General features: G+C 42.8%; 1 protein-coding gene across 3 annotated transcripts in view; it reads left to right on the top strand.

Moving 5' to 3' along the window:
• Positions 1 to 25,090, top strand: part of LOC141810708 (fatty acyl-CoA reductase 1) — a 45,216-nt gene that overhangs the window by 3,833 nt on the left and 16,293 nt on the right. For 2 of the 3 annotated variants that reach the window (XM_074698477.1, XM_074698476.1), the window contains exons 1-2: positions 13,862 to 13,921; positions 16,967 to 17,254. In XM_074698477.1, coding sequence (XP_074554578.1) covers positions 13,877 to 13,921; positions 16,967 to 17,254 — 333 coding nt within the window. In that variant the 5' untranslated portion in view covers positions 13,862 to 13,876. Of the gene's footprint in view, positions 1 to 13,861; positions 13,922 to 16,966; positions 17,255 to 25,090 lie in introns of those variants that run through there. The other variant, XM_074698478.1, reaches the window with a different exon arrangement.

Here is a 25,090-nt window from a genome sequence, read left to right as displayed (position 1 = left end):
CTGCAGGGGATTTCTCACACGTGTGGTGAGAAGTGACTGAAGGAATGCTGCAGGTCTGCATCACAGGGATGGAGCACCTGTAAGAATCAGGTCCTCAGAGATCCCTGAGGGGGGACATCAGGGGCCTGAGAGCTGCGTGCAGAGATGCTAACATACCGCACATAGTGTTGGATGCTTCTCAGAATCTCTTGTTTCTGACTTTAGTGTGTTCATTTCTGCTCATTAGCAGTAATCATCACAGGTTGTACCTGTTTTCACAAAAGGATAGGGATGGGTGCCTTTCACATTTGAAACAATACGGTACCGATGCCCAATACCTGGCAATCAGTATCGGTACTCAACGGTACATATTTTTGGTACTTTTTTGTGTGTTAATGTCAATATCAATATCAATATCAATTTGTTTCATAATAAAATGTAAATTATTTTCAGTTTAACAAATTTATTCTTCAATATTTAACTTTATTATGTCCATGTCACAATCTTACTACTACTTTTGACAGAATTCAGTTGGTGCCATATACTGTAAAAAACATGGTCATGTGACCTGAGCTGTGCCCCTGATTGGGCGAGCTTGCAATCTTAATATCCTCTGAACTGCCGAGTTAGAAAAGCATTAACCCTCGTACAGAGTGTGCTGATCATAGACTGTAAAAAAACGTCATCTTGCTCGGCTCGAAGTGAGGTCGCCACAGAAACTGCTCCCCCTGGTGGCTGGCTGCAGTATAGGTCAAAAAAATTAATCTCCCCAGTCATTCCAGATGGGCTGTGGTCAAACTAAAAAATTAAAACACCTCATAGAAATGTTTCTCATGTCTGATTGTTGTGTTGATTTGAAGATATTTGTCTGCCTTGTATTAAAGTCCTCTTTTTTCAGGAAAGTTTAGTTTTCATTAGTTATAAGTGGTTGAAAACAAGGTTTTACATTACGTTGAACGATGATTGACAGCTGCCGTTCTTGTGTTTTGTAAAATATGTCTGGAGGTAGAGTCAAGAAGTGATTAGACTAGCCACAAAAAAAGTAAATATATAAGTGTTGTCACCGGCTCCATTCAGATTCTCCCAGAATCCCTCACAATCTCGACTGCACAGACTCTGGCTGCACAACTGTTTCAATGACGGCGCCTGGGACGGGGAAATTTTGGCTTCAAAACTGTTCAATGGTAAATGGCCGAGCCACACTGTCCACTCTATAAACAGTCTATGGTGCTGATAGTAAAATTAGCGACTCAGACAGGAGAAGCTTTTTGAACCAGGCTGTAAAAAGGTTAATTTCTGCTTTGAAAACAGCTTTTTTGGCTTGGTGTGTATGTGACTTCCGGTACTTCTGTAGCCAGCCTCAAGCGAACACTTGAGAAACAGCAGATTTTAGCACTTCTGCATTGTCTCGTATTCTTACACCGGAGGTTGCCGCTTGGTCAGTACCTATAAAAGTACCTAATTCAGTACCCATCCCTACAGAAAGACAACAAACTACAGCTCCAATCAAGAGCATAAGCGCATAGTGTATAAATCTGTCACCTTACGCCCTCATTCTAACCTTTATCCTCTACTGCGGAGCTACACACCTGACCTCATGACACCTGAAGCCCCCAAACACCTGAGCACAGAGATATATGACAGCCTGTGACAGTCTGCTCAGTCACTGTCAAGAAAACTCCTTCTGAACAGATTTACCCCTCATGGTTTCATCTGAGGTTCGTCCTTAGGGAACCATCAATCACTTCAACGGAAGTTAGAGTTGGAAGTCTGTCTGTAGTTTTGATCTCCTGGTGTTTTTAAAGACGTGATGGAGGGTGATCCTCTGGGAACCTTGAACGTCCCCTCGCTCAGCCTCCTGTGCAGTCTTAAGGAAGCTGTTTCTTATTTTTCTGCCTGACTTGTTTAACATCATTCTTTCATTTTTCTATTTCATGCCAACAGAAACTTCTCCAAATATCACTGGTAAAACGAACCAAGCTCTCTGATTGGTCCGTCAGTCAGTCAGTGACTCTGTGTTCACTGTGGTTAGCCAGTCGGACTAGTTTGAGCTGGCTCAGCTTCAAACAGCTCAGAGTGCTTGGAAATGAAGGTTTGATCAGACGAAGGTGGGTATAGTGAATGAGCTAAAGGAGCTCAGGGTGAAGTGGAGTGTGTGTTGGAGGATCGTGGTCCTCTGAAGCTGAAGAAAGAGGCTGTGAAAGGAGCGGAGGCTGTTCATCACCTCCAGGAGGAGCTTCATATTTCTGCTGTTCAGGCAGAAATCCTCCTCTGGAGGAATAAATCCTGAATGTTTATGGCCAGGGGTCTGCAACCTGTGGCTCTGGAGCCTCATGCGGCTGTTTGACTCCTCTGCAGTGGCTCCTTGTAGCTTTAAAAATTATTGTTGAAATGAAGAATTTTTATTTTTCTTACAGAGGGTATTGATTATTAAAGATATTGACACTAAATAAAATCATCCATTAATATATTGTTGAACTAAATATGCATCACACCTCCAACAACAGAAATAATGAGTTGGACAAAATTATCATTGTATTTAATTCAATTATTTATTTATTTTTAAATTGAATTTTGACGATTTAAGATTATTATTTTTTTTATTGATGATTATTTTTTTAATATATTTTTTTTTTAATTTTTGGAATCCCAAATTTTATTTATTTTTTATTTTTTTGCAAATGTATTAGAATAAAAAAATAGACATCACACGTAAAATTTCATAAATTAAAAAAATGTCTTGTTTGGATATTTATTTACTAGATTTTATCTATGTAGGGAGTTCAATCTTTTCTGCAGATTTTTCAAAGTGTAGACTCTTAGAAAGTTCTCTTCTGAGAAATGTAACTTAACCATTTGACAACCTTTCCTTTTAACTTTAACTCTCATTTAACTTTGATTTGCTTTTAAAGGGATAGTCAACTTCAATTTTAAATTCAAATAAAAAAAACTTAAATTATCCCTTAGGGGCATTTAAAGGCAAGTAGAGCAAAAAACAATGTAAACAACTGTAGACAAAAATAAGACAAAAACAGCACTGCAGCAAATTGAGTTTAAATTAAGTCTGCGGTTAAAAAAACAATCATTTAGCATTATTTCCAAGAAAAAAAATATAGTAAAAGTAAATCAAAAGTTTGTATTTTTTTGTATTACTGTAGTTGTTAAACAACAACAAGACAGAAATCACAAAATTCAAAAAAAAAAAATTTAAGCGGTTGTAGGAGTCAAAAAAACTTTTCGATAGCCAATAGTCGGGGTATACGCTTGTCTTCTTGTGTGTTGCAGCATTAATCGACTTCACGCTTCTTTAGTCTTATAACACAAAAAAAAGTCTTTATTTCAAGAAGTGTCACAAAATTATTCAGAAGCTTCAGTAAATCAAAATCTCATGTATGCTACAATACACGGACACGGTATAACAACCGTGCGACTCCACTGCTGGCTACTGTTAAACTAAACTGCCCAACTGCGCACAAGCCACACCCCCATCAGTTCGCTCCCAATGCCACGGTAACTCACGTAAGTCCCAAAATCTACAGCCAAGCACCACACCAAGATAAATCTCAACAAAACCCATTCCTTTGACGGAAAAACAACGATCACAAATTTACACATGGAACAATATCAACATATTCATTATTTAACCACACTTAAATAACTAGAGCTTGTCTCATACAGCTTTTGAGACAACCTGTTGAGGTTTTACTCAACAAATTTTCAAGGAGACATAGAGATTAAAAAATGCTCTAAAAAACAGTTAAGCAGCAAGTTAAAGGGGATTTCCTGCTTTTATCTGACTCATGCTGCTGATAAAAGAGAGCTTTCTTATCCTTACAGGAAGAAAAGCTGCATTACTGTAGTTTAATGTTAATATAGTCTTCAGTTTAACCTCCACAGGTGTTCCTCCTTTAAAGGGAACATTTGAGCAGGTGTCCGGGGTCACCTCCACCACCTCCTCGCTCTGGGCCTCCTGACGGCCGATCTCCTGCCGGGCTGTGTGACATTGAACCCCTGGTGGACGTGGTGCTCTTATAGCAGCGTGCCACTGATGGTAATAGAGGGAGAGGATTTACAGGAGCTTTACGGCGCAGAGTCGCACACATGTCTGAACACCACCCTCAGACGTGTTTCACACACATACATACACACACACTCACAGAGCTCGGTCTCATTCAAGCTGTGAGCGAATGAGTGGAAACTCAATGGGTAGAGAAAAAGAATAAAAGTCTGATGAGTGTCTGCAGCTCTCTCAGGTTTTCATGAAAGCAAAATTTAAAGCTCCTGTGATGATTTTTGATTACGTCAACTCTAGCGCCCCCTGTGGACAGGAGGGTGACTGTAATCCCGTGCCACATCTTTCCCATGCTGCACCTCTTCCAGGGCTCACCCTGAGACCTCCGTGTTTGTTTCAGATGAAAACTCCTCAGAGGAGCTTTAAAGAGCTGACTCCTTTATCGCAAGTCTCTGTGTTGAAAGCTGAAGAAGTTTAAGTAAACAGTCGTTGAGCTGACGGTAAGTGTTTCATAACCCAGTGAGTGAGCTGGTGTTGAAATACTCTGGATTACAGTCATCGTTTCGTGAGCACGCTGTGGTTTTGACAGCCGTTAATTCATGAGGAGTGAGTGTGAGTGTGTGTGTGTAGTGACACATGTTGTGTAACTGACCACCCAGGCCTGAACAATGAGACCTGATCAAAGTTAAACACCTCTTTACCCGACGATGGGAGGAGTGCTCGTTAAATGCAGAGAGGTATTTACGGCTGAGGACACACACCTCCATGTGAGTGTGTTAGGAAGGTGTTGGTGAAACGTTATGCAGAGAGGGAAAATGAAACAGTTAACACTAAGTTTTGCTCTTTAGGTTTTATTTCCAGGCTTTATTCAGAGAGGTGTAGGCCTGTCAGGATAATCAATAAATCAATTAACAGAACGATAAATAAAAACGCCCTCGGTAAGTTTGCCAGCCTTGATAAACTGACACGTGCATGCATGTTTGTTTGCCTCCTCTCTTTCAACCAAAGAGGCTGAATGAGAAGATGGCTCACTACGTCTATCTTTCCTAACATCGGGGTGCATAGGTTCTATAGCAGATTTGTAGCGGAGTGAGCATCTGTCAAAAATGCGATCTTTGGCATCTTTTGCGGGGCTGCTTGCACGTACACACGGAGAGAACTGAAGCGAGCGTCCTGAGGGGTAAGGAGGAAACACACGCTAATATGAGTGATGGCACGAAAGCCGCCTGCCACAGTCCCAGTGTGGGAACATTTTTTATCAGAATGAACAAAGTGTGAGCTCATGAACACCAACGAGCTGATATGTCACATTTGTTTGAAAATAGTGGCGACGAAGAAGAAGAAAGGGAGGTGCAGCGGAGCCTTGTTCTTTGACAATCCGCTCTTACTGAGGCTTTTGGTCTGCAAAGTAAATAGAAATAAAAAGCGCCAAATGGTGGGCGCTCAAAGACAGCTACATTGCCAAAGAAATGCAGCCCTTCAATACGGTTGAAAGCCAGAAATGTTAAAAATTTTTGACAGACAGTACGGATTGACTAGGTAAAAGTACATGTTACAAACAATTCAGGAACTGTATAAACTCCCTTTTTTTTAGGCTATAGTTTTTATTGTTGTTTTTTTTGGGGTGGGAGTTTCGTTTTTTCTGTAGAGACAGGGTCTATGTTTCATTGTTTTTGATTATTATTAGTCATTTTCATTGACATGTATTTTTTTCTAAAAGAGAGTCCATTTCATTTTCATTGTATTTTTTTTCTCTTTCTTGTTTGTTAAATTCATTATATTTTTTGTTTAATTCATTTTATTTAAAAGATCCTGACCTTCTAATTACAGTTAAATACTCTTAAGAAATTAAAGTTTCTTGCTTTTAATATGATGTATTCACTTTATTATCCCATTTATCATAATTACATCAATGAAAAAATGAAAAAAAAAAATCAAAATAATGTTGACAATAATATCTTTTATGATATTTCCAAATGATATTTTGGAAATTATCATCTAGCAAAATTTGTTATCGGGAGAGGCCTAGAGAGGTGTTGAAAGAGGATCAGAGGTTGGGTATGAAGCAGATATTATTTAGAGTAATTTAAAACCAAAACCAATCAAACAGACTGGATCCATGATGCTTTGAGAGTCACTTTTTCATCATCATCACGCTCAGGTGTACGCTCATGGAGCGCTGCTCTCATACGAAGCTGCATTGTTAGCTCTGCATTGATTGGTGGATGTTTGTCCTCTGAAGCAGCAGCTGGCAGTACAGTAATAACAGTGATAATGAGGATGTATTTCCATTAGCCGTGTGCGTGGTTGAATCATGACTCCGTAGAGGACACACTCTGAACATGTGAAGCTGACAGGTTGTTAGAATAACCTGAGCACCTGTTGTTCCCGTCCCGGTGCAGTCGAAGCTCTGTGAGTGACTGACAGCTCCGCCTCAGGCTGTCCTCTCTGGAAGACGCTCCCGTCTTTCTGGTTTTCTCCACATACTGCAACTGTTTTTCATACTGTAGGGTTCGACCTGTGAGAGGAGGAAAGAAGCAGCCTGTGGGGCTCATGAAGAGCCGGTTTGAGGCCCTACAGGGGGTCCACCTCTCTTTATGTAATAGTTTTTGGATGCACACCTTCACTTTTACATGTTAGCATCCTTCAAGCTACTTCCTGTCACTTCCTGTCAGAATAAAAACTTCACCAAGAGCTTATGTGTCGTGAACATGCTGAGCAGCTCTTAAAGTGAAGCTCTGCAGCATCCTGACTCAGGACCAGCAGCCAGGCTGAGCCTTTAAAAAGATTACACCATTTCACCTGACTGCAGGGGCCCATCAGGGACCAGGGCAGAAAGGTTGGGTCCTAAGTGGCCCCTCAGAGACCTTGTCCTCACTCCACTCCCAGGAAGAGAGCATCCTTTCTTTTAATCTCTGCGCCTGGTCCTGTACCCAGCAGACAGATAAAGCTGATTGCATCCTCTTTTCCCTGAAACACACACACCCACACGCACACACACACACTTACACATACACACTCCAGCATCAGCACCAGCTCCGTCCCACTGGCCTTGTTTCTCTGTCTTCCAGACGTAGATTTGCTGTTTCACTTTCATGTTTTAATGGCTGCTGGATGGATGGATGGATGGATGGATGAAAAGATGGATGGATGGATGGATGGATGGATGGATAAAAGAAAGGAGGGAAGGAAGGATAAATGATTATTGGATGAATGGATAGAAGTAAAAATGGATGGATGTTTTAAGGGGTGGGAAGGAAGAATGAAGGGATGGATGGATGAAAAGATGGATGCAAGGATTGATCAAAGGAAGGAGGGAAGGAAGGTTGGTTGAAGGGATGGATGGATGAAAGGAAGTAGGAAAGGAATGGTTGATGATTGAGGGATGGATGGATGGATGGATGGATGATGTAATGATGGATGGATGGATTAACAGATTGATAGAAGGAAGGAAGTAAGGGTGGTTGAACAGATAGATGGATGAAAAGATGGATGGATGAAAGGAAGGAGGGAAGGCTGGATGGATGGATGGATGGATGGATGGATGATTGAAAGGATGAATCGATGTTTGAAGGGGTAGGAAGGAAGAATGGATTGATGTATGGTCTTAGTGATGAAAGGAAGGAAGGAAGGATGGATGGTTAAAGGGATGGATGAAAAGATGGAAGGAAGGAAGAAAAAATAGAAGGAAAGATAAATGTATGGATGTATGGATGAATGATTGGAAAGATGGATAGATGATGATGGATGGATGGATGATGGAAAGGATGGGAAGGAAAAATGGATGGATGATGATTGGCAGGATGGATGGACGATTAAAAGGATGGATCGATGTGTTAGAGGTGTAAAGGAAGAATGGATTAATGGATTGGTGGATGGATGGATGGGTTGATGGGTGGTTGAATGAATGGATGGAAAGAAGGACGTATGGATGGACCGAGTGATGAAAGGAAAAAAGGAAGGAAGGATGGTTGAATGAATGGATGGATAGATGGTTGATGGATGGATGGACCGAGTGATGAAAGGAAGAAAGTAGAAAGTAGATGGTTGAAGGTACGGCTGTAAGGATGGATGGATGGATGGATGGATGTTATACTCAAAGTGACTGAGATGAGCTGTGTATCATGAATAATGAAGCAACTTTTGTGTGTGTGTGTGTGTTAAGTAGAGCAGTGCTCTGCTGCTGTCTCTGCTCTGTAATCCATCTGTGAGGCGGACGTCTGGTTTAATGAGTCGGTCACAGATACTGCTGGTTTCACTTCATGTGAGCTGGATGTTCGACACAGACGACACTTGGATTAAGAGAGTCCTCGGTTAACCCTGTCGAGCCGTCAGAATCTCTGAGGGACCAGTTCTGTCAGATCGAGTGTGTGCGTGAATCTAAAGAAGAGGGATGGAAATGGTGTCCTGATTTAAAACAGACCTTTTCATTAGCATGAGTTTCCTACAGTTTTTTGATGTTTGAAATTTAAAAAAATATCAAATTAAGATCAGTGTTCCTCATCTGTTAGTTCTAGGATCTTCAGGTTCTCTGGTCAAGAGGTCAAACGTTTTCCTTCTAGTAAGAACAGTCCTGATATTTAGTCCTTCAACTGTTAACAAGTTGTTTCTCAGGTTAAGCTTTAATAAACACACTGAGAGCTATGGCACCTGTGCTAACATGCTGTAGTTTTACAGTGCCATGAATCAAAGCTTCATTCTGTTGTTGAAAATTCGTCTGTGTCACAAACAGTCTCCCCCTCTAGTCTGGACCATGTCTCAGTCTCAGATCCAGGTCAGTAGAGTGATGTTTCTAGAAAGCAGGGCTGGGATTGTTAGCATGATGTCAACAGAGCAGGTTCACGACCTCTTGGCCTGACTGCAGCACTGAGAGAGCGATGCCAGTCTGGGTCCGAGCCAGGCGAGCCAGGGGAGAGCTGACACCAGGACTCAGAGCGCCCGGAGACGGCTGCTGTAATTACAGAGTCCCTTCAGCATCAGACATCATGAGGACACACAGAAACACACAAAGGAATACACACAGGAACATGAGCCGTGGGTCTCCGGTGTTCAGATACCTGATAGTGAGAGGTGTGTACCCGGATGTGTAGATTGGAAACAGGCTGTAGGTTTAAAAAAAGAGATTAAATTAAAGAGCCACTGTTTAAACCCTTCAGGCCCTCGGCTAATATCATTAATCCTAATTCAATTAGCCTTTAGCTGCCTCAGAAGAAAGAGGACCTGCTGCTCTCTGAGCCATAATTCAAGCTTTGATAAGGGTCTTTAAAGGTGAGGTGAGCTACATGGGTTTATGTAGGGGGCGCTAACACAGCCTCATGTGTTGGAGCAGAGGGAGACGGAGGACGCTGGATGATGCTTTTTACACCACAGGAGCATCATCAATGACATGACAGCAGCTCTGTCTGAGTAAACACAAACAATAATAAACAAACATCAACAAGACAAAGAGGGAAAGTCGGACTCTAACTGTCTGTCTGCTCTAATGTTAGCTCCAGCTGCTAGCATGTCCAGCTAACAGGCTTAGACTCTGCTGCAGTAAATCAGATTCACCTTCAAGGACATGAAGCTCATCCTAATTACATTTATTCAGAGGTCAAAGGTTAACTCCATCAGGTCTCATTCACATTCAGGTGCTGTTCCTCATGTCTGCAGCTCAGCGGGAGGCGCTAACACTAGCGGTGCTCGTGTCATAAAATCTGACCAGTTCTTTAGCCGAACAACTCGAAAAGATCACAAAAAGAGGATTTATTTCTCAGTTCAGCATTTATTCTGGTCATAGATAACGGTATAACAATATCCAGGAGCAGTACAGTTTTATAACAGTCATTGTTCGATTATTTAGCAGTTAGCAGCTAGCTGAAGATCTGACGGTTACATTTGAGATTAACAGACGAATGTATTGTCACATAAAGAATCAACAGTTTGGGCAAAATGATAGAAATATATTGTTTTGTCATCAGTTTAAGAACTTAGTGGGCCAAAAAGGTGAATAAATAAAAATGTGTCCTCAATCTTTTCACCTGCAGGTCTAACAGTTCACCCCGCTGCCCTACCGCTATCTGTAGCAGCTAACGCTAATGCTAACGTTAGTTTGATGAACTCCTTGAGGTTTTCAAACGGGGTGACGATTTAATAAAAATACAAAACTAGTCCTAAAAGACACACCAGGCATTTCACAACATATAAAGGAGTGTATGATGAATTTTGTAGCGACTCTCCTTGCTGTTGAGCTCCCCGGCTCGTCACTGATGAGCCCAACGTGTTTGCGTTGTGAGAGCAGTCATACTGCCGTGCCATGCGAGGTTATTTTTTGTCAATTAACACGCTGTGTGTTTTCACTCACCGTGAAATACCACTAATCTGTGTGATTTTTTAGACGAACGGCTTCTCTGACAGCCAGTATTCGCGTGTTTATTTCCCTCATCTGCCGGTGTTCTGTCAGATTTTGCTGCCTTGTCAGATTTTGCTACCGCTTCTTCTTCTAATGGAATGTGTCTAGCTAATGACGTAGAGCGCATGCGTAAAACCACAAAGTAGCAATTTTTGATGCGTAGCAAAATCTGACAGAACACTCTGCTCGGCTTCTCCTCCGCCACGCTGATCTGTTTACATGTGACGCATACATCGCCGCAGCCCAGGTAATCTACACTCCAGTCAGGTAGGTGGAGGTAATGCACCTTCCGCAAAATAATAAACCGCAAAATAATCCAACAAAAAGGAAGAAGACAAACTGAAGAGAAACGAATACAGTAATGACGCAGCACAGTGCATAGATTAAGGAAATACGTTGCAGCACTAGTTTCAATCCACCGTTGGGGTTAGGTTAACGTGTTATCCAAGTGTGTGTGTTGAATCAGAGGATGGAGCCAGGAGATTAGGTGAAAGTTTACTCAGGGTCAAAGAGACCTCAGACACAAGCTGGAGACAGGAGCTATCTGTCTATCTGTCAGATAAATGTACATCAACCCTGAGACTGTACAAAAACACAACATAAGACTAGATAAAATGCTGAGTTACGTCAATTATTATAAGATTATGTAACACTAGTTTACCTGTCACCCCTCATCTCTGATCTGGCTCTGTGTTAGCTCCGTAAAAAGGGCCTGACTCTCCCTCTCTGTGCCTGGCACTGCCATCCATCCTGACTGATGCTCCTTTAATTACTGGCTGCATTTTGGTCTTTCTATTTTCCCACATCCCCTCCCTCCTCCTCCTCCCTTGCGTTGTCGTCTTTTGTGCGTGTATAATAGTGAAAGGCAGCGTGCAGCTGTAGAGTGGAGTCTTTCCTGCGTCCTGGCAGCACTCGGCTGACCCACTAACAGAGGGTCTGTGAGGCAGCAGGAGGATGCTGCAGAGCTGCAGAGGCTTAAAACAGGCGCCTCAGACACACAGCGAGGACCTCCTGGGGAGCAGAGCTCTGAGAGTAAACACACACACACACAGCTTCAGTGAGAGGAAACATGGAGTAGAGGAACATTAGTGAATCTCTGCAGCTCCAAACTTTATTTTAGGACTGACCCTGAGTGACTTTGGATGGCCTGATGGAGACTCTGGTCCCTGAAGGTTTCAGAGGTCGTCCTTCGCGTCTCAGACTTTCTCTCCAAGTTAGGACTCAGAGTGAGGAAGAGGTGAGTCAGTGACGGCAGCGAGGGGAAAGCTGAGAGATGTTGTCTTCTTTCTCTTTACTCAGCGTGGGATGGATAAGGATGAGCAAACCTGCAGACTCAGAGAGAGGCCATCACTTACAGATGAAGAGTTAAACCACAGACTGACTCATAAAAACTGTTTAATCGTTAATTTTACCAGAAAGTTACCTCTGGAGTCTGTGTTTGAGAGTAATTCTATAATAACAATATACTTGCCAATTTTACTAAATATTAATTTCAAGCAATGACCAATTTTACAGTGGGTTATCTGGGTGATATTTTACTTGATTTAATACAGAAAATTAACAGGTTCCATAATTAATTTAGCTAAAAATGCAAATCATGAGTTGGAATTTGCAGTTTTTGTGCTGTCTGATTTCTAGAATGTCAAGTTTGCTTTTCAGTATTATTTGTTTAAGATAATAATATTCATTTGTGAATTCATTTGTGTGTCTGGGAAATCAGCGTCATGGTTTGCTCCAAAGTCACATGACTTAAATCAATTGAAGTCACATCCTTTTTGGTGTGAATCTTGAAAAAAATGTGGCATGTTTCTACTCCTCATCATTAATATATCATCAAAATGATTGTCTGTACATGGGGCGCTTCAATTCTCTGTGTTACCAATATTTTTTGGTGTTCTTACTATAAATGTAAAAAAAACAAACTTTGAGGAAAATGCTCAGAAATAAGAAGTGATTGAGGTCAGGTGGTGGCACGTTCAAGGTCTGCAGTTAGTACAAGAACCAAAAAATGGAGAAAATGTCAACTGTGTTACAAACAGATGGATGGATTACACTCGTTTCCTATTGGTCGAAATGGAATCACCTCAGCCAATCAGAACAATCAACTGGTTGCTAGGAGAGAGGGGAAGTTCCGGGAGTTACAACATGCAGCAAAGTGACTTTTGATCTATTTGTGACTTTAACAAGTCTGGATTACATTGTTGTTGTGTAGTAGTGTGTCTAGTGCGTAGTGTAGTTTGTGTGTTTTGTGTGTCAGAGCAGTGGGGCGGTCTATGGCATTAAATCTGTAAAATCTTGTTGGCACCTGATGGTTTTGTAAACAGTTGTACTTAAATACTTTGGAATTCCCCGTTTCAATGCAAAAAGGTGTTGTTTGCTAAATTTCATAAGCATTGAAATTTACTATTTATTTTTGCATTCTAAGTTATAAAATGAATCGCTGCACATTTTTGTGGTTTCCACATTGAAAAATAAGACTTTTTCCATCTCTGTTTTTTTTTTTTTACAAATTTAGATCTGATGAGTTGATACATCAGAATGGATACATGGATACATAATTAATATGAATAATAATAATAAATATCAATACACATATCAAGTGTTGACATTCTGGTTCGATTGTGCGTATCAAGGCAACATCCCAAGGCTAAATCAAGATATCAAGACATGGATAAAATGCCATATCGCCCAGCCCTAATTCCAAGTTTATACTTTGCAATCAAATATGATATGAAACAAAAAAGTAACATATTTTTTTTTCACTTTTTTTGTGTACCTGGAAGTTCTTGTAGAAGTTTCACTCTTTAAACAGAAAAAAGTCAAAGAGAGCTCACTGAGGTTACATCAGAGACACTCTGCTCACCTGTCAGGATTATAACTTCCATAACAGACTTAATCTGACCTTTTTTTAACCTTTAGATCATTATGTTGTTTAGAAACAATGAGAAAATTTATCCATTTGTTCCTCTTCATTTAATGAGCTTCTGTAAAGAACAGTAAGCCTTTAACCTGAGATTAGCTGGTGTAGTTTTGTTCGTGTGTTTTGACAAAGTGCTCAAAGTTTCTCTTAACAAATGAACTTCAGAGATCTTTGGAACCAGCGCTTATCTTTATTTTGGGATCAGAAATCAGGAATGTTAAACACGCCAAACACGCCAGAGTATCTGAAATAACCCTGAGCCCCGTTCAGACGCGGATCTGGACTCAGTTTAGCTCCTGTTTCCATGTCGGCCTGCAGCAGCAGCAGGAGGAGGCTGGACATCATCAGCATGTCACTGAGAGTCTGGAGGCGGGGCTAGCTAACCTTTACAAGAATGCATGAGTGTATGAGAGTGTGTGTGAGAGTGTATGTGTGAGAGAGAGAGAGAGGGGTGTATCTGGGATGTGGCGTCCTTTCCAGCTGCAGGAACATTTCTATTGTCAGGCGCTAATCCGTGGTGACTTTCAGCCCTCGTCCTGAGTCCACGGGGATCTGAGCGAAACACAGAGCTGGAATGTCAGGGGCCTCAACGGAAGACCTTCACCGACCCTTTATTACAGTGAGTGTGTGTGTGAGTGTGAGTATATGTGTGTGTGAGAGAAGCTAACCTGCAGGTTTCACCTCCCGGTGCTGAATAGAGGGATTAAAACATGCTGCAGGTGTTAGAGTAAAACTGAAACACACACTTATCTCCTCTCAGTGTGTGTGTGTGTGAAACTCAATATTACACACACACACAGACGGCTCAAAGCAAACACAAGACTGTTTTGTTATCTGGGCCGTTTGGCTCAGGAGGATTTGGTTTCTGTCTTCTGGAAGCTGCAGCTCAGGAGAGGATGAAAGAAGCAGCAGGGAGGAAAAACAAATCACTGCTCGGCTGAAACTCGGAAAGCGCTCATCAGCTTCAGACTGCAGGCTAAACGCTAGGCTGTGTGTGAGCCAGGAGCAGGCCTCCCATCAGCCTCTCTGTTCACAGGCTCCTGTAAGGGGGTAGAAGGATCAGGGATCTGCCTGTGAGCGTTCAGACTCACAGTAAACAGCTGAAGTCGAGCTGACAGTACGATCAGTTTACTGTCAAAAGGGAACAAGAGAGCTCCTGACGCCGTAATAAAAACTGTCATAAAGAGCTTTTCATGTCCGAGTTACAGATTAGCTAAACTGCTCTTGTTAACTTTAACACACACTCACCTTCATCCTCTGACGCCACGGTTATTTTCATCCTCTCACAGGTGGAAGGAGGGACCTGGTGTTTGTTGGCTGAGAGTTGACTGAGTCTGAAGCTCCATGTGACGGTCTTTGAGCCCCACTCAGGGGGACAATAGATCCTCAGAGCTGGTGTTTGAACACACAGTTTACCTCTGAGCGTGGTGAACTCTCTGTGAACTCTGTGAATTCAGTCAAACCTAGGTTGAATCTTTCTCAGAGGGCTGATTCGGCCCCTGAAGATCAGATTTAGATCAGGTTGTCTGCTTTCACATACATTGTTCCTCCTGCTGTTGCTCCCCATACATCCTGTTTTACCTGCCCAATCAAAGCCTGCTGACACCTGATTGGTTAGTTATGAACGAAGGTGCCACTGATGTTATCCTGAACCCTTGTTATGCTGAAGATCATAATTACTTAATTACTACTTCTCATGCTTTTTTTTTAAACAGAATCAGCTTGCAGATAAAATATGACTATAGATATATTTAAATGTATAAAAACTACAATATATAATTTTCTTATTTTTGACAAATTAAAGAGAAATTCCTTTTTATTTCACTGAGGTAGGGTAAACTGAGCACAACAAAGTATGTCCTTTTCTTAAAAGTGCAAGTGAACTTATATTTTATCTTGAACACCAAAAAATAAATTTCAAAAATAGACTTTTTAAAAAATCTAACATTAAAAAAACTAAATGTAGGAACCAAATGAGGATTTACTTTGTTTTTTTTATCTCAACTGATTTGAATCATCATCGTGGACTGTAAAAAAAATGGACGTCATCTTGCTCGGCTCGAAGTGAGGTTTCCACAAAAACTGCTCCCCCTGGTGACTGGCTGCAGTATAGGTCAAAAAATCCATCTCTCCAGTCATTCCAGATGGGCTGTGGTCAAACTTTAAGAAATTAATACACCTCGTAGAAATGTTTCTTATGTCTGATTGTGGTGGTGATTTGAAGATACCACAAGTTTTGTTTTCATTAGTTATAAGAGGTTAAAAATGAGGTTTTACATTACGTTTAACAATGATTGACAGCTGCTGTTCTTGCGTATTTTTTCCAGGGATATTAAAATATGTCAGGAGGTAGAGTCAAGAAGTGATTAGACTCTCGAAAGAAAAAAAAAATATTTTCATTTTTGTCACCCAGCTCCACTCAGATTCTCCCAGAATCCCTCACAGTCTCTACTGCACAGACTCTGGCTGCACAACGGCCATGTGACAGGGGTATTTTGGTTTCAAGACCGTACAATGGTAAATGGTTGAAGCCACGCTGTCCACTCTATATACAATTTATGATCAGCATACATTTGTATTGTTTTTTAACTGTCTTGCGATGCATCGTTACATCCCTAAAAATGACTCTAGATTCACCGTTGAGTCGGGCTGATGAAGGTGATTCTGTCAGAGACTCTGAGCATCAGGACCCTGAAGAACCTGGCTCTCTGCCACAGCTAAAACAGCAAACCCAGCTCCTGATTCCTCATACTAAGTTGACCCTAATGAGCCGACATGGTCCGTCACACCTCGCCATCACAGCTGACTCTGATCCAATCAGGCTGCCGTAGAAAAACAGACCCCCCAGGATGCATCAAAAGAACAATGCAGAGAGCAAGTCTGGGTCACTTTATCTCAGGGAAGTGTGTGTGTGACTCAGGCTGTTGTGTAAATGTTGCGGCTTCGAGCTGATGTTGAACTGGATCTGCTGCTGTGTGGATCTCAGCTCACAGGGATGAACCTGAGCCAACAGCACACACCAGCTCACAGCCGGCACCTGATTGGTCGGTTTTCTGAAGATTCACCACAGGATGTCATTCCTCTAGATTCATCTCTGTGTTTCATTCTGGTTTAACTGAGATTTTATCTTTTCATCAGATAAAAAGAGTTACTTTATATCGCTGCCTCAGACTGTTAAAAAAGAAACCTCTTCTCTTTTATAACTGTTGACTTTTTTTACTGAAACCAGAGCTGAATCCACTCAGTGTCTGAGGATCTGATCCATTAATCTGTCTTATTTAAGTACATTGAGGTCGGTTCATCTTCTTAAAGAAGTGTTTTGGTGTGTGGTTGTCGTTTTTCACAAACTGCAGTGAGTCTGCAGAAAAAGAGGAAGAGATAAACGTTACACAGATCCTGTTAAGAAGCTGCAGCTCTGAGTTTAACACACAGGAAACACACCCTCTTTATTCGACTCTTCCTCTGGAGCTCAGCCTCTTCCTGTTACACACACACACACACAAACACACACACACTGCCCTCTCTCTCAGCTTCACTATGAATATTTATCTCATTTGCATGCTGGCTCTGAGTTCTTCTGCGGGTCTGAAGGTCGACAGTCGTGGTACCTGGATGAAACACGTGGCTCACTCTCCTCCTCTTCCTCCTCTTCGTCTCTCTGCAGGAGCTGTCTGAGGACCGGGGCCTGGAAGGGTTTGAGGAGCAGGCCGCAGACGTGCAGCCCAGACGAGCAGACCTCTGCAGCAGCACTACGGCGGACAGGATGGCGTCCATCCCGGAGTTTTACTCTGGGAAGAACGTGCTGATCACAGGAGCCACGGGCTTCATGGGGAAGGTGCTGGTGGAGAAGCTGCTGAGGTCGTGTCCTGAAGTCAAAGCGCTCTACATCCTGGTCAGACCCAAAGCTGGACAGTCCATGAAGCAGAGGGTCAGCGACATGATGACGTGCAAGGTGAGACATAGCTCCTTCAGGATTTCTCTCTGCATGTGTGAGCAACAGGCGGGATGTATGAATCAAACCAAGAAGAGTTTTAAGCGTTGGCTTCAATGTCTAGAAAAAATAGGATCCTAGTGTCCTTCCAGTCTTCAGTAAACAGGACTATAAATGATCTATCTGTGAGAGCCAGCTGTCAGAGGCCTGATGAGGCCTTCAGAAACGCTTCGACATTTGACTACTGGGCTGTTGATTCAAATCTCCATTCAAAGGAGGCTGCTTTAGGTCCTGTTGTGGTCAGGAGTTTATGGAGCGACATGAATTTGCCTGAGTTTAGTCTGCAGCTGCTGCTAGAGAAACAAACTCAACGACCCAGAGAGTCCAACAGGTCAGCTGGTAAAACCAGGAAGCCTGGGTGTGAGGGAGCACAGGTGAGAGGGAGGATGAGGAGAGGAAGGAGAGAAGGAGAGGACCAGAGGGGGGAGAGATCAGAGGAAGAGAAAGGGAGAGTGGAGGAGTGGGTGGAGGTGAGGAAAGATCTGAATGTGTGGCGTCAGCTGGATCAGAGCGAGCAGCAAAGCATGACTCAACAGAAAACCTCCCAACTACACTCGACTTAATGAGGTTTAAAGATTCCTGTGTGTGTGTGTGTGTGTGTGTGTGTGTGTGTGTGTGTGTGTGTGTGTGTGTGTGTGTATTGATGTGCCGCTCTGCTCCGCTGTTGTTGGCCTCAAAATGTCAGCACACCTAAGAAAATCACACACAGCCAAATCTCTCTCACATACACACACACACAAACACACACACACACACACACACACACACACACACACACACACACACACTCTCTGACACTCTGACTCTTTCTTTCTCTCTCTAACAGAGACTATTTTTAAATCTCTGGTAAACCTCAGGTATTGTGTTCTGTCTGTTTTTCTCTTTTTCTTGTTTTGCTTTCTTTTCTGATGATCTGCCATCCACCCTAACTGATGCTCTATAGGTCTCAGACTAAAACTAACTGCTGCTCTGTAAATCTAGGATTAACTGATGCTCTGTAGGTCTTGGACTAACTAATGCTCTGTAGGTCTTAGTCTGACACTAACTTGTGCTCTGTAGATCTGAGACTAGCTGATGCTCTGTAGGTCTCAAACTTACACTAACTGATGCTCTGTAGGTCTAAGACTAACACTAACTGATGCTCTGTAGGTCTAAGACTAACACTAATTGATGCTCTGTAGGTCTTAGGCTCACACTAACTGATGCTCTGTAGGTCTTAAACTTACACGAACTAATGCTCTGCAGGTCTTAGACCAAGACTAACTTATGCTCTGTAAATCTGAGACTAAATGATGCTCTGCACGTCTCAGATTCACTGATGCTCTGTAGCTCTCAGACTAAATGATGCTCTGTAGGTCTCAGACAAACACTAACTGATTCTCTGTAGGTCTTAGACTAACACTAACTGGTGCCCTGTAGGTCTTAGACTAACACTAACTGATGCTCTGTAGGTCTGAGACTAAATGATGCTGTGTAGATTTCAGACTAACTGATGCTCTGTAGCTCTCAGACTAACACTAATTGATGGTTTTTTTAGATCCTAGAAAGACACTAACTGATGCTCTGTAGGTCTTGGAAAACTGATGCTCTAAAGATCTTGGACTAACGTCAACTGATGTGCTTAGTGGATCTCAGACTAACTGATGCTCTGTAGATCTTAGACTAACACTAGCTGATGCTCAGTAGATCTCAGATTAACTGCTTCTCTGTAGATCTCAGAATAACATTAGCTGATGCTCTGTAAATCGCAGACTAACGCTAACAACAGCTATGTAGATCTCAGACTAAAGCTCTGTAGGTCTTAGACTAACTGAAACTCTGTAGATCTCAGCTGATGCTCTGTAGACCTCTGTCGTCAATGCACTGGCTGATGCTCGCCCTGTATCAGATGTGATGTCATCATGATTTCTCTCTCTGTCTGTACCTCGTGGTCTGATTGTTATTCACTCCAGCCTTCAGGTCAGTTTGAGTCTGTTGGGATAATTCATAAAGGAGAGCGCTGGTTCTCGTCTCTCGAGGAGCCTCTCTAGCTCATCCTAAGAGCCGGCCGCCACCTCTCTCTCTACCTGTTGCTAGGTAACCGCTGAAGGATCTGTCCCATGGTGTTTTTTCAAAGAGCCGCCCCGAGGAGGAGAGAGGACGAGGGACAGGAATCTGACTGAGTGCTCTGCAGCTCCCACACTGACATTCAGGACGCCTGTCTGTCTCTCTGTCTTTGTTCTGGTGGGACTGTTGATGCAGATCAGTCTGGGGTCAGAGGTCAAGAGGAGAGGTGGGATCAGGCAGATTTCAGGTTTAGTCTGAGGGACTGTGAGATGAATATGGGTCATATCTGAGGATTGATCAGTAAATCAGCTGTTCATCAGATAAATAGACACAAAGACAGTCTGAGAGAATTTCAGTTTGTTTTCTGACGAGGATTTATTTCAGTTTCCTCTTTTCTTTCCCACACTGACAATATTTCTTTTAACCTCTGTTCCTCATGCTGAGTTTTCCTCCTGACTCAGGCGTCATGTCAGCACACCTGGGCTGATGAATGTTTGACATCATGACTGAAATAAAGCAAGGCTCAGACTTCACACTGTAACAGTCATCTCCATTCCTTACATGCCAGAGACGTCAGCGTCCTGCCGCTCTGACGTCACAGCTGATCCAAACACGATGAGCTGACGTCTTATTGTAGATATTAAATCTTTGTTTCCTGAAACACATCACAGAATAAAGAACAGACTCGCGTTAGAGAGTCTGTGTCTGAAGAAAAGCTTCATTAAATTCCTCTGCGAGGTTTGTCTCTTCAGAGGTGGACTCTGTCTGCTCTGTCTGTGGTGTATCAAACTGACTCCTGCTCTGTGGTTTTCAGTGCTGAGCACATTATCCCACCCTGATCCGTCCTGACTGCATCGCCTTATTGATTTCCTCCTGTTTGCATCCCGAGCCAGGTGATCGTTCCCAGCGTGTAAATATTCAGGATGTATTGATTTGCCTCCGGCTCAAACAGGCGTCCCTGTTTCCACCTGTGGAGCCGCTGAAATCCTCGTCTGAACTGTTTCTGCAGCCGTCAGCGCAGACGCACCTGAAGCATGCAGGATCAGACGCGTTCCCCACACGCTCCTCTGTGCCTCATGATGGAGGAGTTATAATCTGAATCCTGCAGGTCTTTGCCTCACAGAGATGAGCTGACAGGGATGAGAGCAGGTCTGATCTGCACCGTGCTGTAAGAGGGAGAGCGTCAGCAGCTGAGCAGCTCCTCTGAGATGCTTCAGCCTGTAATTAGGACACATTAACTCCAGTTTATGAAACAAATTAGCACATGGAAACGTCACAGCTGCAGTCAGGGAGAGGATGCAGACATGCGCAGAGGACTTTGGGAGCTCAGCCCACACTGTGTTTCTCTCTCCAAGTCCTCTCGCACTGCAGAAACCTGCAGGACCCTGAGACGGCCTCAGAGACACGGTGAGAGGAGGATCCCACCTCCATCTGTGCATCATAAACCTCCTCATAGAGAACAGAGTCTGATCTTTGGAGAGGAGGTGGAGAACATCCTCTGTCTGCAGAAACACTCTGAGCAATGAGACTCAGGGAACCAGTCCTCTTTGTGTTTGTGCCTGAGAGACGCGTTTATAACACTCTTAGTCCCCATTTCCACCAAGCAGTCCGGTTTAGATCAGCACGGTTTGGTCTGAGTTGTCTCGGTTAAGCCTGGTCCTGTTTGCGTTTCCACAGCCAACAGTGCCCCCTCTTGGTAGGCGGTGTGTAAGCCATATACCGCTAGCTGCATCAGTTTAATAACAGCATGAACACCACAAATAAATCCAACAAAGAAGAAAACGCAACACAGTAAATCAAGAGCAACACTCGGAAACATCCAGCAATTTGTCTTCTTTGGGATTTCCATGTGGCTTTTGTTACAAAGCACAATCAAGCTTAGTTTTTGGAGAAATACAGCCACTGTCGCACTGTTGAAGTGACGATTCTTTAAACCAATCAACGGACTGTAGCTCCACCTCCCTGGGATCAGATCGGTTTAGTCTGGTACCCCTACAGAAGTGTCCCCAAAAAATAGGACGACTTGTCTTGTTATTTGGAGATCTGTCCCGGGTTAGTCAGTGGAAATGCTGTAGAACGTGTGCAATGGCGAGACAAACTAAACTGAACATCCTGACTGGAAGTTGAAGCCCACTTCAAGACTTTTCACATCAGTTACAAGAACACAGACTGGTTACTTTTTGTTCCCTGGTCTACTTTTACCGGAACTAAATACTTTCTGTGGCCTGTTGTTGTCTGTGTCTCCTGTAGTCCTTAGGTCAGTGACGTGTAGGGATGGGTACCCAATTAGGTACTTTTATAGGTACCAACCAAATTCTGTCAAAAGTATCAGGTACTGATTAATGTAAAATCAAAAGGTACCATGTTTTGGTATCTAAATGCATCCTTGTGACTGTGAGGGAGTGGGAGAGTAGGGGATTTCCCACGCTGGACATTAACACAGCATTTCAAGGTTATATATTGAAGAATGAATACGTTAAATTGAAAAAATATATATATTTCATTATTGAACAAGTTGATATTTTTTTACCACATAAACACAAAAAAAAGTACCAAAACTTGGTATCATTGAGTACCGGTACTGATTGCCAGATACCGGGCATCGGTATTGTATGTTTTCAAATGTGAAAGGTGCCCATCTCTAGTGACGTGTGGTGGAGATATAGAGAAACTGAGGGTGATCTCCCAATCAGAAATGTTCTGCCTTTCAGGCCCCGCCCCCAAAGTTCCTAGACTTCTTTGACAATGGAAATGCATGAAGTTCCTGGGGAACTTTCTTGTGGTTGAAAAGCTCTTTAAAATGTGTTTGCACATCAGTCTGATGTTTAAAAAATGAGTTCAGACATAAAATTAGAAACACAAAGCTCCTGTAATCTGAAAGCAGAAATTTTATAGAAGAGTCTTTATTATCTCTGCTTTTCATCGTCTCCTTCAGCCACCAGCCGGCTCTCAGAGAGTACGACCTCCTCCAAGAGTCTGTGCAGGGTCACCCTGTAACAATTCAACATAAACTTTCCAACAATGCACAGGAAGAAACACTTTCCTCTCCTCTCCAGTGGCTCCTCTCAGCTCTTCTCTTTCTTCTACCGTCGTCTCTCTGTCTCCGGGGAAAGCTCTGAAGGCTCTGTGAAAGGCTGTGAGCTCACTTAAAGAGCAGTTAGTGAGCAGAGAGGCTGTTTCTCAGGTTTCCTGGCTGAGAGGAGAGAGCCATTAGTGTTTGGTTTCTGTGCAAGTCCAGAGAGCGGCTGTTTCCAGCGCTCCACGAGGAAGATTTATCGCTCTCATGGTCTTTAAAGTGAGCAACAGGAGGAAGGACGGGTGGAGTCCTCATGTCAGATCAGAACCAATCATTCACAGAGTTTATAGACGACCTGTGGCCTGTGTAAGACCTGAATCCCTGCTCGTTCAAGGCCACGACCTGAAGCGGGGACATGTTTCCACCTTCAGAGCGAGCTGAGGAAACAGACTGACGGACCTTTGTCCTCCTGCACAAAGCGGTTTTCTCTGAGCCGGCTGTGGGCTGGAGACGGGTGTGATGGTTGATGTGAGCGCTGGATGCCTGGCACAAGAAAGGAGCTTTAAACAAAGCAACAGAACAATCCCACAATGCCTTTCTCTGCCCGCGCCCAGAACAAAGAGAGCTCTGAAGCCCACGGTACACGGCCTCGCTCACCCCGCTGACCCTGATGCTCTGCGCCTCTGATGGATCTCTGCTCAACCTTCCTCCAGTTCATCAGAGTCTGAGAGATGCTCTCTGTTTTTATATGAGCTGAAGTTGAAAGTCTGAACATCTGATTTTTATTCCACTTATTATCTGAGCTGTAGTTCATCCTCCAGCCAACTGCAGCTGCAGCTCTGCTGCTTTGATGCTCTAAAGATCTACTACCTGGATGTAAACAGACTCAGCTCTGACATAGTTTGAATTTCTAGTTTAACAATTAAGGAAATGATTTAAAGCGTTTTAATAAACTCCAGTAAGGAAAGTTTGTGGTTGAGAAAAGCGTTGTTACAAACTCCTCTCTGTGTTTCCTCTGATCTCATTTCCTGTTTCAGTAAAATCTCTGAACCTCTTTTTTTGACTGCTGAACTTTCTTTTTGCTGCTTTTAGCTTTGGACAAACCTGAAACTTTCTGTTCTTACTTTCTCTCTTGTAGTTTGATCCTGCAGTTGGAGTCAGTTGTTTAAGTCTGTAATTTGAGTCTGTAGTTTGTGTTTGTAGTTGGAATCAGTAGTCAGAGTCTGAAATTTCAAACTGAACTTTGAGTTTCTGATTTAAGTCAGTAGTTTGGTCATGTAGTTTGTGTGGGTAGTTTGAGTCTGTAGTGTGTGTGTAGGCAATGTCAATCCATAGTTTTAGTCCTTAATATGATTTTGGTGTCTGAGTCTGTAGTTTGATCCTGTTGTTTAAGTTGGCTGTATGAGTCAGTAGTTTGTGTCTCTTACATGGGTCTTAAGTATAAGTTTGTAGTTTGTGTCAGTAGTTCTATTGAGTAGTTTAATCCTGAAGTTTTAGTCAGTTGTTCAAGTCAGTCGTCTGAGTCTGTAGTTTGGGTCAGTAGTCTGAGTCTGTAGTTTGAGTCTGTAGTTTGAGTCAGTTGTTTGAGTCTGTAGTTTAAGTCAGTAGTTTGAGTCAGTGGTTTGATTCAGTAGTTCAAGTCCATCATCTAAGCCAGTAGTTTGGATCTGTAGTTTGAGTCAGAAGTTTGAATCAGTTAGTTGAGTCAGTAGAGTAGTTTGAGTCCATAGTAGTTTGAGTCGGTAGTTTTGATCTGTAGTTTGAGTCAGTAGTTTGAGTCAATAGTAGTTTGAGTCAGTTTTTTGAGTCATTTGTTTGAGTCAGTAGTTCGAGTCCATAGTAGTTTGAGTCAGTAGTTTGTATCTGAAGTTTGAGTCCATAGTAGTTTAAGTCAGCAGTTTGAGTCAATATTTTGAGTCTGTAGTGTGAGTCTGTAGTTTAAGTCCATAGTCTGAGCCAGTAGTTTGGATCTGTAGTTTGAGTCAGAAGTTTGAGTTAGTATTATGAGTCTAAAGTGTGAGTCTATAGTGTGAGTCTATAGTGTGAGTCAGTAGTTTGAGTCAGTAGTTTGAGTCAGTAGTTTGAGTCCATAGTAGTTTGAGTCAGTAGTTTGAGTCAGTAGTTTGAGTCAGTAGTGTAAGTCAGTAGTATGAGTCAATAGTTTGGGTCAGTATTTGGAGTCCATAGTTATTTGGGTCTGTAGTATGAGTCTGTAGTTTTAGTCCACAGTGTGTGTTAGTAGTTTGAGTCTGAGTCTGGTGTGTCCCTGACAGGTGTCCTGATGTGGTAGGACACCTGATAAGGGTCAGATCTAAACCGTAGAGAATAAACCCTAAGCGTTGTGAGCATTGTGCTGAGCTCTGGTGTGAATGAAGCCGGGCTGGTTTCTGAGCCGGTGGAGGGCTGCCAGGACTCTTGTGGTTTGTTTGTGTTCAGGTTCACACCCTGAGGAAGAGGAGGCTGAGCCTGACATCAGCAGCTCTGTGACAGGAACACTTTGTTCAGTTTGACTCCGTGCTGCTGCTCCCTTCACACAGCTTTCTGCTCCTCTTCATCACCGCCGCCCCGCAGCCCTGCAGCCCTGCTCCCGCCAGCTGTGAGCTGACAGCAGAGGGAGGAAACCTCTCTGACTTCGTTACATAATGAGGCAGAGCCGGACTGATGCACAAACACTGTGTGTGTATATCTGTGTGTGTGCTGGGTCCTTACAGGCTGTACATCAGTACCCGTTCCTA

This window comes from Halichoeres trimaculatus, unplaced genomic scaffold (assembly GCF_033239565.1).
Source record: "Halichoeres trimaculatus isolate MK-OKI-2021-1 unplaced genomic scaffold, fHalTri1.1 fHalTri1_scaffold_21, whole genome shotgun sequence".
Lineage (NCBI taxonomy): Eukaryota > Metazoa > Chordata > Actinopteri > Labriformes > Labridae > Halichoeres > Halichoeres trimaculatus.
Note: the sequence above shows the minus strand (reverse complement) of the source record. Positions and strands in the feature narration are given on the sequence as shown.